At 39.7% G+C, this 14,689-nt stretch overlaps 1 protein-coding gene across 2 annotated transcripts in view; it reads left to right on the top strand.

The window, feature by feature from the left end:
- LOC146344831 (ubiquitin-conjugating enzyme E2 E2) overlaps positions 1-14,689 on the top strand; it is a 201,792-nt gene that overhangs the window by 5,707 nt on the left and 181,396 nt on the right. For both annotated transcript variants that reach the window (XR_014792322.1, XM_084858339.1), the window contains exon 2: positions 9,674-9,857. Coding sequence is in view for 1 of the 2 variants with exons in the window: in XM_084858339.1 (XP_084714465.1) it covers positions 9,682-9,857 (176 nt within the window). In the remaining variant the exon portion in view is untranslated. The remainder of the gene's footprint in view (positions 1-9,673; positions 9,858-14,689) is intronic.

Genomic DNA, 14,689 nt, shown 5'->3' with positions numbered 1-14,689 from the left:
TAAACTACTCCAAAGTATGTGCATCTTTTGCTGCCATTCCTCTTTCAAAATGTATTATCTAGCAGATCAATAATTTGTACGAAAGAATATCTAAAATGGGAACTGATTTTTGTAATCTCGCCTCAGATTTTAAATTTTGTTTTCTTGAGCTGTCACCTGATCAAATCTGCATAAATTTGCATAAGACAAAACAATAGTTCAAAAGGAAAAAAAAATACTTTGAAGCAACTATGGTGTTGGAAGAAGCATTCCCTTCTTACAAAGGTTGGAATTTCTCTTTTAAAATGGTTCTTGCCCTCTGCAATCTTTATAACTCTTTATGTTGAAAATAATATTAAAAATCTGCTGCCTGATTAATCAGTAACACCATTGGACAAAAATGTTTTGACTGATTGACTAAACATGACCCTAATATTTACTTAATTTCATTTGGGGAAAATTAAATAAGTATTCAATCTTATTTTTATAAGCCAAGTCCTATAATTCTTTTGACTTAAAAATGCTAGTGTTGTTTCATGTCACTTTTTAACACATTGGTGGAAAAATTGTTAGTTGATTTGATCATCTCCACCTATTCAGCATCTTTACCCTACGCCCTTAATATCAAGCCAATTTTGCTTACAAGTAAGGGCTAGTCAGCAAAAAGGGTGGGGGTGAGATGAGTAATTTAAACACCTCCTAACTCACTTCAGAAAGAACAGGAAGAGCTTAATGCAGAGGTGCACATCCTTTGCCCTGAGGCCATATATAGTGTCGGATGGGAGGCCGGGGGCTGCGCATGTATGCACACATGCACAGCATACATGCTCTTCCCATGCACACATTTATATACACACATATTCCTTCGCCCTTGACACACACCCTTCCCCCACTTTCCTGGAATTTCATAATTAAAAGGCAGTTTCAACTTTCAAGGAGTGGTTGCCACAATTTCTCTCTTTTTTTTCTGAATGATTCATATGGATTACTACTTTCCACAAGACTGGTATTTACCCAGACCCACTCAGTTTTTGTAATAGAAAGGCCTTCTTCAGATGCACCCTTAACCAAAGTAGACAATTTAATTTAATAATTAATGTTAATATCCTATGGAAATTAATTTTTATTACCCCATCTGATTTCTGATGTGCAGTGTGTTCCGCCAGACCCACTCAGTTTTTAGAATTACAACTACTTTTTCAGATTCTTCCACCAGTCAGCCTAATCAGGCAAAGTAATTTTTAATTTTTTAGTTAATTAATGCTACTTTAAGCACTCCACCACTATGCTTTTCTTTTACTTTTGGCTGTAAATGCACTGCCTCCTGGCGGCAGCAGCAGTGAAGGCCACCTTCGGATGTCACTTTAAGCCATGGTGACTTAATAAGCTTATTAAAGTAGCTTATTTTTGAAATAGTTTACAATGAGCTGCCACGTGACCGGGCTAATAAGCTACTGTGTGTAACCTGAGTCATCCTCCCTCCCCCTGTCCCGCTGCAGTCCTCCTGCCCGAGCAGTGGCACTGTTTCACCCATTGACAACATTGCAGCTGCCTGTTTTAACCTTCTGCAATATCCCAATGAGAGGGGAAAGGTGTGAAGTGAGGTACATGGAATTAATTCAGTGCTTCCAGCATCACCCTGGCAAGGGAGTGGTAGCTCTAAAGTGCTGGAGTTTGCAGGATAGGAACCAAATTTCCTACACAGCCTCCCCTAGTCGGGAGGCAACCGATGCACTGTCAAAACCCTGCACAATTATCGTAGAAGAGGGAAAATTCCAGGTGCAACAAAAAGGGGTCTGTGGCTATAATACCTTGGAGGCTTGTAGGATTGGGACCAGACTTGACACACAGCCTTTCCTAGTTGGGAGGCAATTGATACAACTGGCATTTTCCCTCCTCTGGGGTAATTGTGTAGGGTTTTGATTGAGCAACAAAAAAGGAGTGGCACAAATAAATCCTTGGGGGTTTGCAGGATTGGGACAAAACCCTCAATTGCACAGTTGCCCCCATAGCCATTGGTAGCATAGATGCCTTTATTGTCCAAACCCACCAACAATAACGTGGAGTTGCGCATTTCACTCTGAGGTAAGATGACTAGTGCTGGGGTGGGGGTGGTCTAATTCTGGAAACAGGCTACGTATGCTGCAGCACAGTACTTTCTGGTGGCTTGTCTAGCATTTTTTTCTGTTGTAGGTTTTTGCTGCTGCAGTTTTGGCAGTGACTGGGGTTCTTGGGGGGGGTACCTGTGGACCACAAGCTGTGCACATGTGCCATTAATGGGACTATTAGGGGACTTGCAGGCAGCAATCCGATGAGCTCAGTAGTAATTGCCCACCTCTTAGCCAGAAGTACCATTGAGGTTTGCCATTGGATCATGCTTGTCCTGAGAACAGCACTCAAGGCCATCCTGTTGCTGGGTACTGCTGAAGTGGCAGCATCAAAAAGGGATGGTGGTGGTGATGATAATTATCTATCTTACTGCCTTTTTTTGGCATTATGTTGGATTTATGGCAGGTAATGTAGATGTTTACTAATTAGCACCTCTGTAAAGCTGGGTATTGAAACAACCATTTTATCATGGTTTCCTGTTATGAGTGAGCGAGGAGCAATAGAAGTTTATTTTCTCCCTGTAGAAGAAAATGCTACATTTTGCCTGCTTGACCCATATTCATTACTATTATTTTAATTTTTATTATTTGATTTTATACTCTGCTTTTCAGTTCATCAGAATTGCCATAGAAGGTTACAGTTGAAAACAAACATAAATACTATAAAAATTCATATAACAATATTAAGAACAAACACAGAACACCTAGCCATGTCCATCAAGACTAGTACTGACTTGCTATGAGGGAATGCGGGTCTGGTTCCAGAAGATAATGTCTTCATCTTATTTAGGGTATTTTTAGCCTGCCTTTCAATCTTACAAAAGATTCCCAAGGCGATTTCCAAATTAAACTAAAATACAAAAAATAATTAAAATAATTATAAAAGTTATCAAAATAAACCAGACTTAACAAAGTGCAAAATAGTAAAAGCAGCCTTAAATCAGATTATAATAAACAATAATAAAACCACAGAGCAGTAAAATACCGTAATGACAGCAAGGCCAAACATTACAATTCACTCAATGTCTCGTTGAACTAAGGAACATTTCTATCCACTTTAAAAGAGACTCTTGTAAGACTATTGTGTTAAAAAATCTTCTCTAAACCCTTTAAATAATTATAGGGCTGCTTCAAACCTCACTTTTCTGACCAAAGTAGTGGATCAGTTGTTAGTCCAGCATATTCAGGGACTTCTAGGTTAAAAGGGCTTTCTAGATCCACTACCATTTAGGCTCCAACCAGTTTTTAGGAATAAGATTGCTTTTGGTGGTTCTGCTAGACTATTTTGCTAGGACAGGCTGACAGGGAGTGTGATCCTATGATTCCTAAACATTTTGATACTACCAAAGATTTCTATATTGGCTTCCTGGTATTGAGTGTTGGAGCTGCTGCATTGCAGTCCATTTGATCCTGCATTCCAGGGGCCAATCTATCTTATCCCAATAATGTAGTGTGTGGCTCATGTGCAGGTCACACGGCACGCTGCCTGTTGTCCTGTTACTATTTCTCCCTCAATATTCTGTGTTTTTACCAAACTACTTTAAGGCACAGTCCTATTGGGAAGTCTATCAGCTTCTGAACTCAGAGGCTGACTGGTGTCCTATGCAGAACGGGAGGAGCATGGAGGTGATCTTTGCCTCCATGCTCTTCCTCCTCTGTATTTTTGCTCGTCTAGCTGGGGCTCTGCAGAGCAGGAGGGAAGGAGGCTGAGGAGCCCAAAAGATTCTTCATAAGCCAGACTCCCCAGCCCGCTCCTTTCCCTGCTCACAGAACTGCCCCCTTTCCTTCCTCTCCGAGGTTGTCAGTGTAGTTCTCTCCACTCCAACTGCAAGAGGGAAGAGGTGGGGAGCTCAGTCTCCTGGGTCCGAGGTTGGAGCACTGTCTCTGACCTTGGATCCAGAAATCTGAACTATCCTGTGGTCTGCCACATGCTGCCTAGGGGCCACAGGATTGCTCTCCCAGTGTATTGTTTTTAGGGGTGCTTGCAGTTTCCTTGCTCTGCAAAGATGTGTGTTTAAATCTAGCAATATTAAATTTCTTACCAGTAGGTATGGCTTTTAAGCTGTAGAGTCCATTTTGCAACATTTCCTCCCAGTCTTTCCCTTCTCCCATTGTAGGATTTATGCTTTATTTCTCCTGCTCCTCTTTTTATTCCCTGCTCTTTCTTTGCATAGATTTCATGGGGTTTTTGGGTAGAGAATCCATGATCATTATTTTGTTTTGTGGCTATTTTTTTATGTATATCTACACAGCTAAACAACTGTCAGCAATCACACAATTTATTTCTAAAACGTGGCTGCACAGCTGCGAAGGTGCACATTCTGTTCGCGAACTCAAAAAAGAAAAGATAAAAGCAAACTAAAAGAGCAGCATGCCCTTCCATTCCTCAGTTACATATACTGTCGCTTGTGGCACATACTTGTGCTATCAACACAAACGATAAAACACATGTGACCATTCAAACTCCTTCTACTTCTCCTACAATTACAACACTATGCATTTGTGTGTGGCACTCAATTGCATTGCAAATGTGGTTGATCCCCAGAGCAGCAATTGCATTTTGAAAAAAATACTGGCACAGTGGTGCCTCAGAAATGAAATGGGCTCTAGTGTTCATTCTCACCAGCTAAATTTCAGAAAGGGAAGCTGGGAGAGTAATCCTTTGACTATGTAGCAGTTGCATTGCAGATTCCCACAGGATTCCATCTTAGAAATTAGTAGAAGCGTTGGTCTAGAATTTGAGGGAGAGATGGCATCAATATGTGAATTACATAGGGCTCTATTTCTCCTTTTCTTCAGAGTGGGGTGTAGCAGTTAGGTCCTTGAGTACCTGTCTGGAACTGGATGAAGTTGAGTCAACCCAGATAAGATGAAGTCATTGGTCTAGTAGTCTCACATGGAGGACATGCTTGCTCTGAAATATAAGGTTCACAATTGAGTGTGCCCCTAGAATTTAGAGTAGCCTTTGTCCTGGATGTTTAGGTAGTGTCTGTAATCAGGAGAAGGTTTTACCAGTTTCAGCTGGATGCTACTGTATCCCTTACTGGATGATAAGGACCTTGCTACAGTATTGCATTCCCCAGTAAATTCAGAAATCGTTTATTGTAATTTACAGTACGTGGGGCTGCCCTTTTTATGATTACCTTGTCTTCCAGCCTTACTCAGAGGAGTTCAGGACAGTGCATTTGCTTCCATCACCCACTTTATGCTCACAACAGTCCTGTCAGGTAGGTTAGGCTGAGAGTGAATGACCCAACGTCTTCGAAACTTAAGCTAGTCTAGAATGCAGCAGCTGGGCTGTGGTCATGTGGTCTATAGGAAGTGGCCATAATCTTGTGTGGGTTTCACTGGCTACCGGTTAGTTTCCAGATGAAATTCAGTGTGCTAATTGTAACCTTATAAAGCCTTAAATAGATTGAGTCCAGAATATCTGAGTGAATATTTTTCCTATATGATATTCCCCAGCCTCCAAATAATTAATATGTAGTCATGAGGCCGTAATTTTCATTCTTCCACAAGTGAGTTGTCAGTTGATTTTATTGCATATAACTTATAGGTTCTATAGGCAACAACAACAGTTACAGAAAGAAAACAGTTGAACAAGGCTGTAAAAAGTTGCACAATCTACAGCAACAGTTTTAGGACAAGTGAGTACTATTGTACTATTCCTGTTGGGTGACTTTCTCTGTGGTGCCCCAAGGATGCATATATGTGACAATATTTTGTCAAAATGTGTCATAATGCTGTGTAGATTTTAGACTGCAATTCATTTGAGATTAGGAACACTTAATTCCACTCGGTTTAAGTTCTTTTATCTCTGTGTTGTGTAACCTAGAACGGTGTAAGAGTGCAGCTCATGGGACCACCTCTGAGCACGTTGTGGTGATGACCCAGTACAGCTACAGTGCTAAGCACACTTACTAGAAAACACTGAATTTACTTCTAAGTAAACATACTGAGGGTTGTACTGCATGTGATTTTCAGGGATGGGCCCCATTGAAATAAATTGTTAGAATTGGCTATCTTCTGAGGTCAGTGTTAATTACTTCCAAATAACAATAGTCGTGATTTTAACCCAAGTAATGTGAACAAATAATTTATTCAACCTCAGTTTATTTTTAACTACGTGGAATTACTTGCTTCCCAATGAGGCAACTGGAATTCTTGCCTTTAAAATGGTTCGCTGGATTTTGTGGAATCTTAATGGCTGAAAGTCTCTGTTAGTCTTTAAGGTGTGACGTGATTCATTCCTGTTCACTAAGACTCTAGATTTTTGTAGAGCATCGAATCCATATTTTGTTATGAGCATCACACAATTTATTGCGTAAGAAATTCATTTTCTAACAATGAATGTGTAAGAGTATGAGTTAGAACTTAATTCAAGCCTCTGGAGGTATATTTTAATATGCAGCAATTAGGAAATGCTGTGCAAATACTTATGGTATTATATGATGTAGGCAGAGGATCTCTTCTGGAATAGAAGGCGATTGGCATCTTGATCCTGACATATTACCTTAGAACAACATTTTCCAAACTGTATTCTGTGGAATTCCAGTGTTCCACCAACAAATATTGAAGCTAACAATATTTCCCCCCCAAGACCCTAATTGCCTCCCCGTCCCCCTATTCTTCACCCTCACTCCTGCTTCTGCTGCCATTTCTGCCTTTCACCATGCTCTGCTGCAAGGAAGCAGGAAGTTGGCAGATTGGGAGTTTTATCTCCCAGTCTGCTGACTTCCTGTTCCCTCGCTGCTGAGGTAAGTGCAGAAGCAGCGGGTGAGTGGGGGGAGCAAGAACGGGGATGAGAAGGGAAGGGGAGAAGCAGTGGGGGTGGGGAGAAATAAGTGGTGGGGGGAAAGAGGTGGCAGGGAAGGAAATCCAGAGTGGGAAGGAGGGGGAGGAAGCCCCCCTGAAAAGACAGAATCCAGGGACGGGGTAGACAGAAGATGGAGAATCCACAGTGTGTGGGTAGAAAAAGAAAAGACAGAACCCAGGGATGGAGGACACTAGTGGTTTGCTAGTGGTGCTCAAGTTGTGAACAAAAGACGCAAAAGTACTGTTCTCATTTTTTTTTTTTTAAAGGTCAAATATTTATTTCCTTTAAAGTAATTGACTGAGGTTTTTTATTACTTATTTTTGTTTTCCAATAGTTTCTGTAATAAAAACAAATGTATAAAAACATAAAACATCAAAAATCCATAAGAGCGTTGGACTAGGAGCTGGGAGATCCAGGTTCTAATCCCGACTCGGCCATGGAAGCTCACTGGGTGACTTTGGGCCAGTCACAGACTCTCAGCCCAACCCACCTCACAGGGTTGTTGTTGTGAGGATAAAATGGAGAGGAGGTGGATAATGTAAGCCACCTTGGGTTCCTTGCAAGAGGGAAAAAGGCAAGGTATAAATGCAATAAATAAATAAATAAATAATTTGCTTTGTGTTTTGCTTCACAAAGCAATATTTTGCGATATTTTGTTTTGTGTTTCATAAAAATGTTTTTAAACTTTAAAGGAGGACACTCTTATTTAAAACAAAATTGTCCTCCATACTTTTGTACCCAGGAAGGACAGTAACCATCCTTCTTTCAATACTGATGTTTTATGGTGTTTTTTGTACTTAATTTTTAATTTTTATACTTAAATATAGGGTTGCTAACTGTCGTCCTATCAGAAGGACAGTTGTTCATTCAGATAATGGTTCTTCCTTCTGTTCTCTTTATTATTCTTTGTCAAATATACAGCATTCCAAAAAACCCAACTACAAAAAAACAAAAATCAGCCATACTTTTGAGCATTACATGAGGCAATTTTTTAGTAGAAAAATAAGCCTAATTTCCTCTAATTTTGATCCAAATTTTCCACCATTGCCTTTTTTGGTCCAGGGGTATTCCATACCCCCCAGATCCCCCTGACGAGCATTTATGGGTTCCATCAATATATTTCAAACCCAAACGTGTTCTGTGGCCAGATTAGCTTTGTAAACTCTATGGTATTCTTCTGGGTAAGATATGTTGGTCAGGAATTGGCACCCTTTTATAGTAGTACTATTTCAACTTAAGACAGCTGATTCCAAAGGTGCTGGGGGACTACTGTGATGAGAAGAGGACAAAAACTGCCCCCTATCCACTTTCTCCTCCCTGTTCATCATTTTATTACACCTCTATCATGTCCTTCCTTATTTGCCTTTTTTTATAAGACCCCCCCAAATCTTGGAATGGACCAGCCCCAGTTGATAATTTTGCACTTTTCTGCACTTTCTCCAGCTCCACAATATCTGTTTTGAGGTGTGATGACCAGAACTATATATGTAGTATTCAAAGTGTGGTTGCACCATAGATTTGTGTAAAGGCATGGTTATAGTTGCAGCTTTTATTTTTAGTTCCTTTCCTGGTGATCTCCAACATAGAATTTGCCTTTTTCACAGCAGCCCACACTAGAATGACCTTTTCACAGAACTATCCACCAACACTCCCCAGATCCCTTTCCTGATCAGTCACCAGCAGCTCAGACCCCACCAGCATATCATTTCTCCCCAGTCACAGTCTGATGCTTTATCCACTGACCACACTGGCTTCCTATAATCTGAGAGTTTGTATTGCACAAATGTTAAGTAGCCCAACTTGGCCACTGCTGTACAATTGAGATAGTTACCTTTTAAATATTGCTTTAGGGTGCAATCCTATTGGGATAGGTGGCTGCCTCCAAACTCGGAGGCGACTGCCTATCCAATGCAGGGCAGGAGCAGCACAGAGGGGATCGTCCCCTGCGTGCTTCAGCTGCCCTGCATTCGTGGCTAGACACCTGATTTCGGCTGTCTAGCCGTGGGAAGTTGGAGCAGGGGAGGCAGACACTGGACGACGCATAAGAAGCGTTGGAACAGCACTTCCACCCTCCTCATCCCGCCCCCAGGAACGCCCCGTTTTCACCGCTTCATGCTTCTCTTACGAGCGCGGGGCTGATCCGTGCTGCCTATGAGGCCGAGGCAGCGTGGGAGGGATGGAGGTTGGTTCTCAGGGAACTGACCAATCCCATGGACGTCTAGGCGATGACTAGGGGCCACAGGATAGGTCCCTTAGTAATGTCCCCAGTGACTTTACATTTGCAGGGCAGAATGGGCACCATCCATCCAAAGTTAAAGCATACATAGGACCTGTAGTTCAGTGATAAATTTAGATATATGTTTAACTGTCCTGAAAGATCTTAACTTTGGCTGGATCATGCCCAATACATTTTGAAATATGCAAAATGCAAAATTACCGTAACTTGATCCTAATTATGTTTATTAAGAAGTACCATGGTATTCAATTGGACTTTCTGCCAAGCAAGTGTACTTAACAATATAGACTCAGTTTTATTTAAAACTAGTGTTTCTGTCCATATTTAAGTGAATGTAAACATTTCTACATCTTGAGTCATTTCTGCTATCATATCCCTACTTACTGTTGTTGTTTGCAGGTATGTATTTAAGCCAGGCGTGTGTAAAACACTTATATATTGATAACCCAGTACCTTTAGGCATGATCTGTTGGCACTGGATGAGTATATAGTCGTTTCTTATTTGTTTTTATTTCTTTACTGCTTACCCTTTAGAATCTAAGATGTCCACTGAAGGGCAAAGAGTTGATGATAGTCCAAGCACTAGTGGAGGCAGCTCTGATGGAGATCAGCGAGAAGGTGTTCAACAAGATCAAGAAAGAGAACAGGTTCAGCCCAAGAAAAAGGAGGGCAAAATCTCTAGCAAAACGGCTGCTAAGCTTTCAACTAGTGCTAAAAGGTACTTGTTCTCTGGATTCATTTTCAATATCTTTCCTTTTAATGAATATCATCAGCAATAATCCAATGAGATTTCAAAGTATTCTTAATATTTTAGTACTCCACAATGATATATGTATTTATTAGCCCGTTTTAGTGTGATTATAGTAGTAACTGGTTGGTTGAGTAACTGGTTCTACATCCACATGGCTATAGTAGTAGTATAATGGGATAAATATATGAATGTTCCTTGTTGCAATTAAAATTGAGGGAATTTTGTAGCTTTAATATATCTGCGTGTTATGTGACTGTGAGTGACTGATGTTCAGACTTGTCAGTGCAACTTACAGTTAATTAGCCATAAAGATTTCAGACATTTCAGTAATTCAGTATGATAGAAGGCTACAGTAATACCTACTGCAGTAAAATACGGTGTTTCCCTTTCCCCAGTTGGTTAAGTAAAATGTCAGTTTGACTGAAAAAGCGTTTTCATTTCATAGTGTTAAACTAAGGCAGACTTCCTTAGTACTTTTGGCTTTCTCTCCCCCAAGAGAGAAGGTAGGTTTGGAGAACAGCTTCTTAAGAGATCTAAGGCTGTTGCATCAGTCACTTCAAGATAATGATTGGTGTGCTTAGATTCTGCACAGATGGAGCCTGCATTAATAGTTTTTCCCCAAGCACATGGCAGCAAAAGCCTGAACAGAAACATTCAAATCCTATTTTTAGAGAACTCAAACCAGTCTTGGGTTTAAAAGAAAAACATTTCTAGAGCATAGTCCCACAGACAATACATATGTGAAGTTTATGACAACTGACTGCTTTGCCATCTTAGAATGTTCTAAATCAGTGTTCCATATATGTGAATAATATATGGAAGCCCCACTGATATAATTAATTGTCAAGTGTACCAGCTGCACAGTGACATTAGTCCTTGCCTCTTTACTCCTCTATGTTATTGAATTGTCGTTTCTCATGCTAGCAATACTAGTTTTGGCTAATCATAGCTACATTCCCCTCTGTTCAGTCTAGCTACTCCACTGTGCACGTGAAGCTCTGCATGAGTAGATGCTATTCAGTTTACTTCATTGTTGGAAATGCTCTGCGTATGCAAAATATTCCCCCAACACTTAACAGTGTAGGGCAATCTCTGAATGCAAAATGTGCAAGTGCACATTAAAACCCTGTGTATTTCTGTGTTCCAGCTAATTTATGTTTCTTAAATATTCCTCATTCTTAATCATCAGTCCTTGAACAAATATCCTTGATTCTTTCAGTGCTACAATATAAGTGGTTTTAAGCAAAATCCATAAGTAGTAGGAAATTATCGCTGTGAAAGTTCAGATGGTTAGTTTCTTAAAAATAAACCCAAATTTAAAACAACGGGACAAAAGCCATTCCCAGTGTATGCCTATTGTTGTTTGTAGAGTGCCTCCTAGTGCATAATGTTCATGGTAACCTTGTTTATACTTTTTATACTGACTTCTTTGGATTAGGCCTTTGGCAATCGCCATTAATTCCATAATTTTTTTTTTAAGGGATCTCAATCACTTCAAAAAATTTTTTTCCCTAGAGGAGCTCTACAAACACACACAAACTAAATACAATCAGCAAAAAGAGACCAGCAGTATAAAAACAAGATTAGTATAAATGGTAGATGAAAGCTACATCTAGCTAATACCATCAAGGATTAAGAATTAATTTAAATGGCTGGAAGAAAAAGGTTTTTCTTCAAGCACTGGAAAGATGAGAGGTGCCACTCAAACTTCCACGGGGAGGGCGATGCTCAACTGGGGTATTGCTGGAGAAGCTCCATTTCTCAATACCTCACATGGCTAGATCACCTGGAGGAGGGCCTCTAAGAACTCTAAAATCATACAGGCAAGCAGATGTAGAGACAGATAATCCTTTGACCAGTCCTTGGCTTTAAATGTAAACATCTGCACTTTCAATTGTGCCCAGAAATGGACCAGGATCCATGGCAGCTGTTTAAGCACCTGTGAGATTTGCCTGCTTCCAGTTTTAGAGTAACTGCATTTACTGGACAGTCTTCAATGGAGGTCCCACAAACAAAGTAAATCACAATGCTATTACAGTAGTTTAGCCTTGAGGTTACCGAAACATAGATAATTGTGCCACGATATTTCTGTCTAGAAGTGGCTGTAGCTGGCGAACCAGTCTCAGCTGGTGGAAGGCACTTCATACCTCAGAGCCTCCAGTGACAAGATTGGGTCAATGAGCATTCCAAAGCTGTGTCAGAAGTTACATTGCCAAGTCAGTTGTTGGAATTTTTCAAAATAGAATGTCTGTAGATGGATAGAAGGATTCCATCCATACAAATACATGTGTGATGTTGAAATGTTTCCATACCCTTTTCAGAATTCTGTTTTAAGTACTTCACAGTGCCATGAAAAAGTTCTTAGGACTTTTTCTCAAGACTTTAGAATTAGGTTTTTATTCTGGTAGGTGTTCTGTTCTAAATACTTGTAAAAATATTTTGGATATTTTAAATGAAGATTAAGACAGAATACCAATTTAAAATGATATTTATACATTTGGAAATAGTATTAGCAAAGTGGATCTTGGCCAATATTTAATCATATCCTTGATAATAAGTAGGTAATAATAATAGCTGTTATGGTACTGTAAGAATGCTATAGTTGTAGTTGCTGTATGTATAGTTCTGATACTAAAATTTAGTGGGTTACTTCTTTGAAGATTACTTGCTGAATTAGGCCTATGCACCAACTTGCAAGGTAACGTCTTGAACGATGAGGGTCTACCAAAATTGCCAAGGTTTTTGATATTAAAGGTATACTGCTAAGGATGTGTTAGCAGTTGTTTTAGCAAGTTTTAATTTATGCAAATACACAGTTGTGTAAATTAATATGTATTACTCTGCTTTAAAATTTAAAAGCAGGTATTTTTCTAGGGAGAACTATGTGCTTTAAAAAAATCAATATATATCTTGTTGGCATAGCGTACTTTAAGGGTGCAATCCTAGGCACCCTTAGGATGCAATTCTATGCACGTTTAGACAGAAAAAAGCCCCACAAGGCCCAGCATTCCCCAGCCAGTGTGGATGGATGTGGAATGTTGGGAGTTGTAGGGCTTTTTTTTTTTGTCTAAACACACATAGGATTGCACCCTTATTTGGGACCAAGTCTCCACTGAAGTTGTGGGACATCTTTCTCTGAAAACATGCAGGATTTGGGCTTTACAATCCTATACCTGTCTACTCAGAAGTAAGTCCCATTGATTTCAATGTGGCTTACTTCGAGGTAAGTAGGTATAAGATTGCAGCCTAAGTCTTTCTAAACAACTTAAGTTGAACTCAGTTACTGAATAGCCCAAAATGTATTGTTTATGATTTTATTTTTCATGATTAAATAAATTCCATCTCATTTAATGGTGATTACTAACAACTTTGTAAGGATGTCAATTTTTTGGAGACTTGGAGATGATACAGTAGAGCCATTGTTGCCTGTGGATACACACAGCCCCCCCCCCCTCCTATTACAGGTTTCTTGTCAAACAGGCTTTGCAGGTTTTTGAAGCACTGTAAACATGTGTAAGATCTGTTTGACAAGAGAGCATAGTAGGACAGGGAGAAAATGAACATAGTTTGTATACCAGAGGCAAGAGTAGCTCTGTAATATTACCCCTGAATTGCTGAAACATTGTACATAGCCTAATTTTGTAGTGTATTGTCCTGCTCCCTTAAAAAAAAGGTTTAGTGGTCCTGGTAATGCTAACTACTTTATGAAAGTGTTAGAATACTTGTTCTAACTACATCATACATCTCATGCAGAACATGGGTTTAATAATAAGCTAGTAGATTTAAGAGTTAACTGAGCCAGTAAAGAAAATCAAACAGCTGGTAGTTATATTAGGCTTTGTTCAAGATACATTAGTTTATGCCCCGAACAGACTGCACTTGAAAGAAAAAGAAACTCTAAAGCTAATTCTTATTCTTGAAGCTCAGACACATTTACAGAGTATTTTAAGCTGGAATTGGAAGGCATTCCTAAAAGTGTATTGATGTGTGTTAAGGTATGGATTTTTGGTTGCTTAATAGTACATTCAGATTAAGTATAGAAATTGGTACACCAGGAGTTTTCTCTTACTGGTACCAGTAATTTTTGTTTTCAATATAGTTTTGCCAGATTCCCATTCATGATGGCTTGACATACTAGCCATCAGGATGGAAACAATCAACAACTTAAAAATAGGATTTTTAAAATTTAAATAAGATTTTAATTTTAGGGTGTGTTTTTTTAAAACCCCATAAGGTGTTTCTAAAGAAAAAATAATAATCTGGTGTAAAACCCAAATCTAGTGCACACAAAAATTAAAGGCAGGTGTATAATCTCTTAAAACTGAATTATGAGCATCTGTCAGACTACCACTTTTCTATGGGCAAAAATAACCTCAGAAGTCAGATAAGTATAATACATGACATAGTAGCTGTGTATGGATGTGACACTAAACTGTAGTTTATCATGTCAAGAATGAACTGCTCGTGCGCCAGCCCCCTCTGCTTTGGTGTTGCTGCAAGTGGTTTTGAAGCTTTTGCTTCCCTTTTTTCTTAACCGTAGCTTACTGCATCATCCAAATTGGCAAACTGTGACTAACACTAACTATGGTTTGTTTGAAACAAGTCACCTTATTTGTGGTTAAGCAAGAATGGAATCAAAAGCTTCCAAACTCCTCCTTGCAGCCATGCCAGAGGAGAACAGTGGAGGGAGGAGCATACTTGCTGTGGCTCATTCTTGTTATGCTAAAACTGAGGTCCCTACCTATGAGCACCAGAGTTCCTACAGACACCTCCCTTGGCACCGCCAGGCTCCCTATCCT

This window comes from Heloderma suspectum, chromosome 5 (genome assembly GCF_057233095.1).
Source record: "Heloderma suspectum isolate Gila_16-S chromosome 5, 16-S_ref, whole genome shotgun sequence".
NCBI classification, from domain to species: Eukaryota; Metazoa; Chordata; class Lepidosauria; order Squamata; family Helodermatidae; genus Heloderma; species Heloderma suspectum.
The sequence above is the reverse complement of the archived record's forward strand: the minus strand, read 5'-3'. Positions and strand labels throughout refer to the sequence as shown.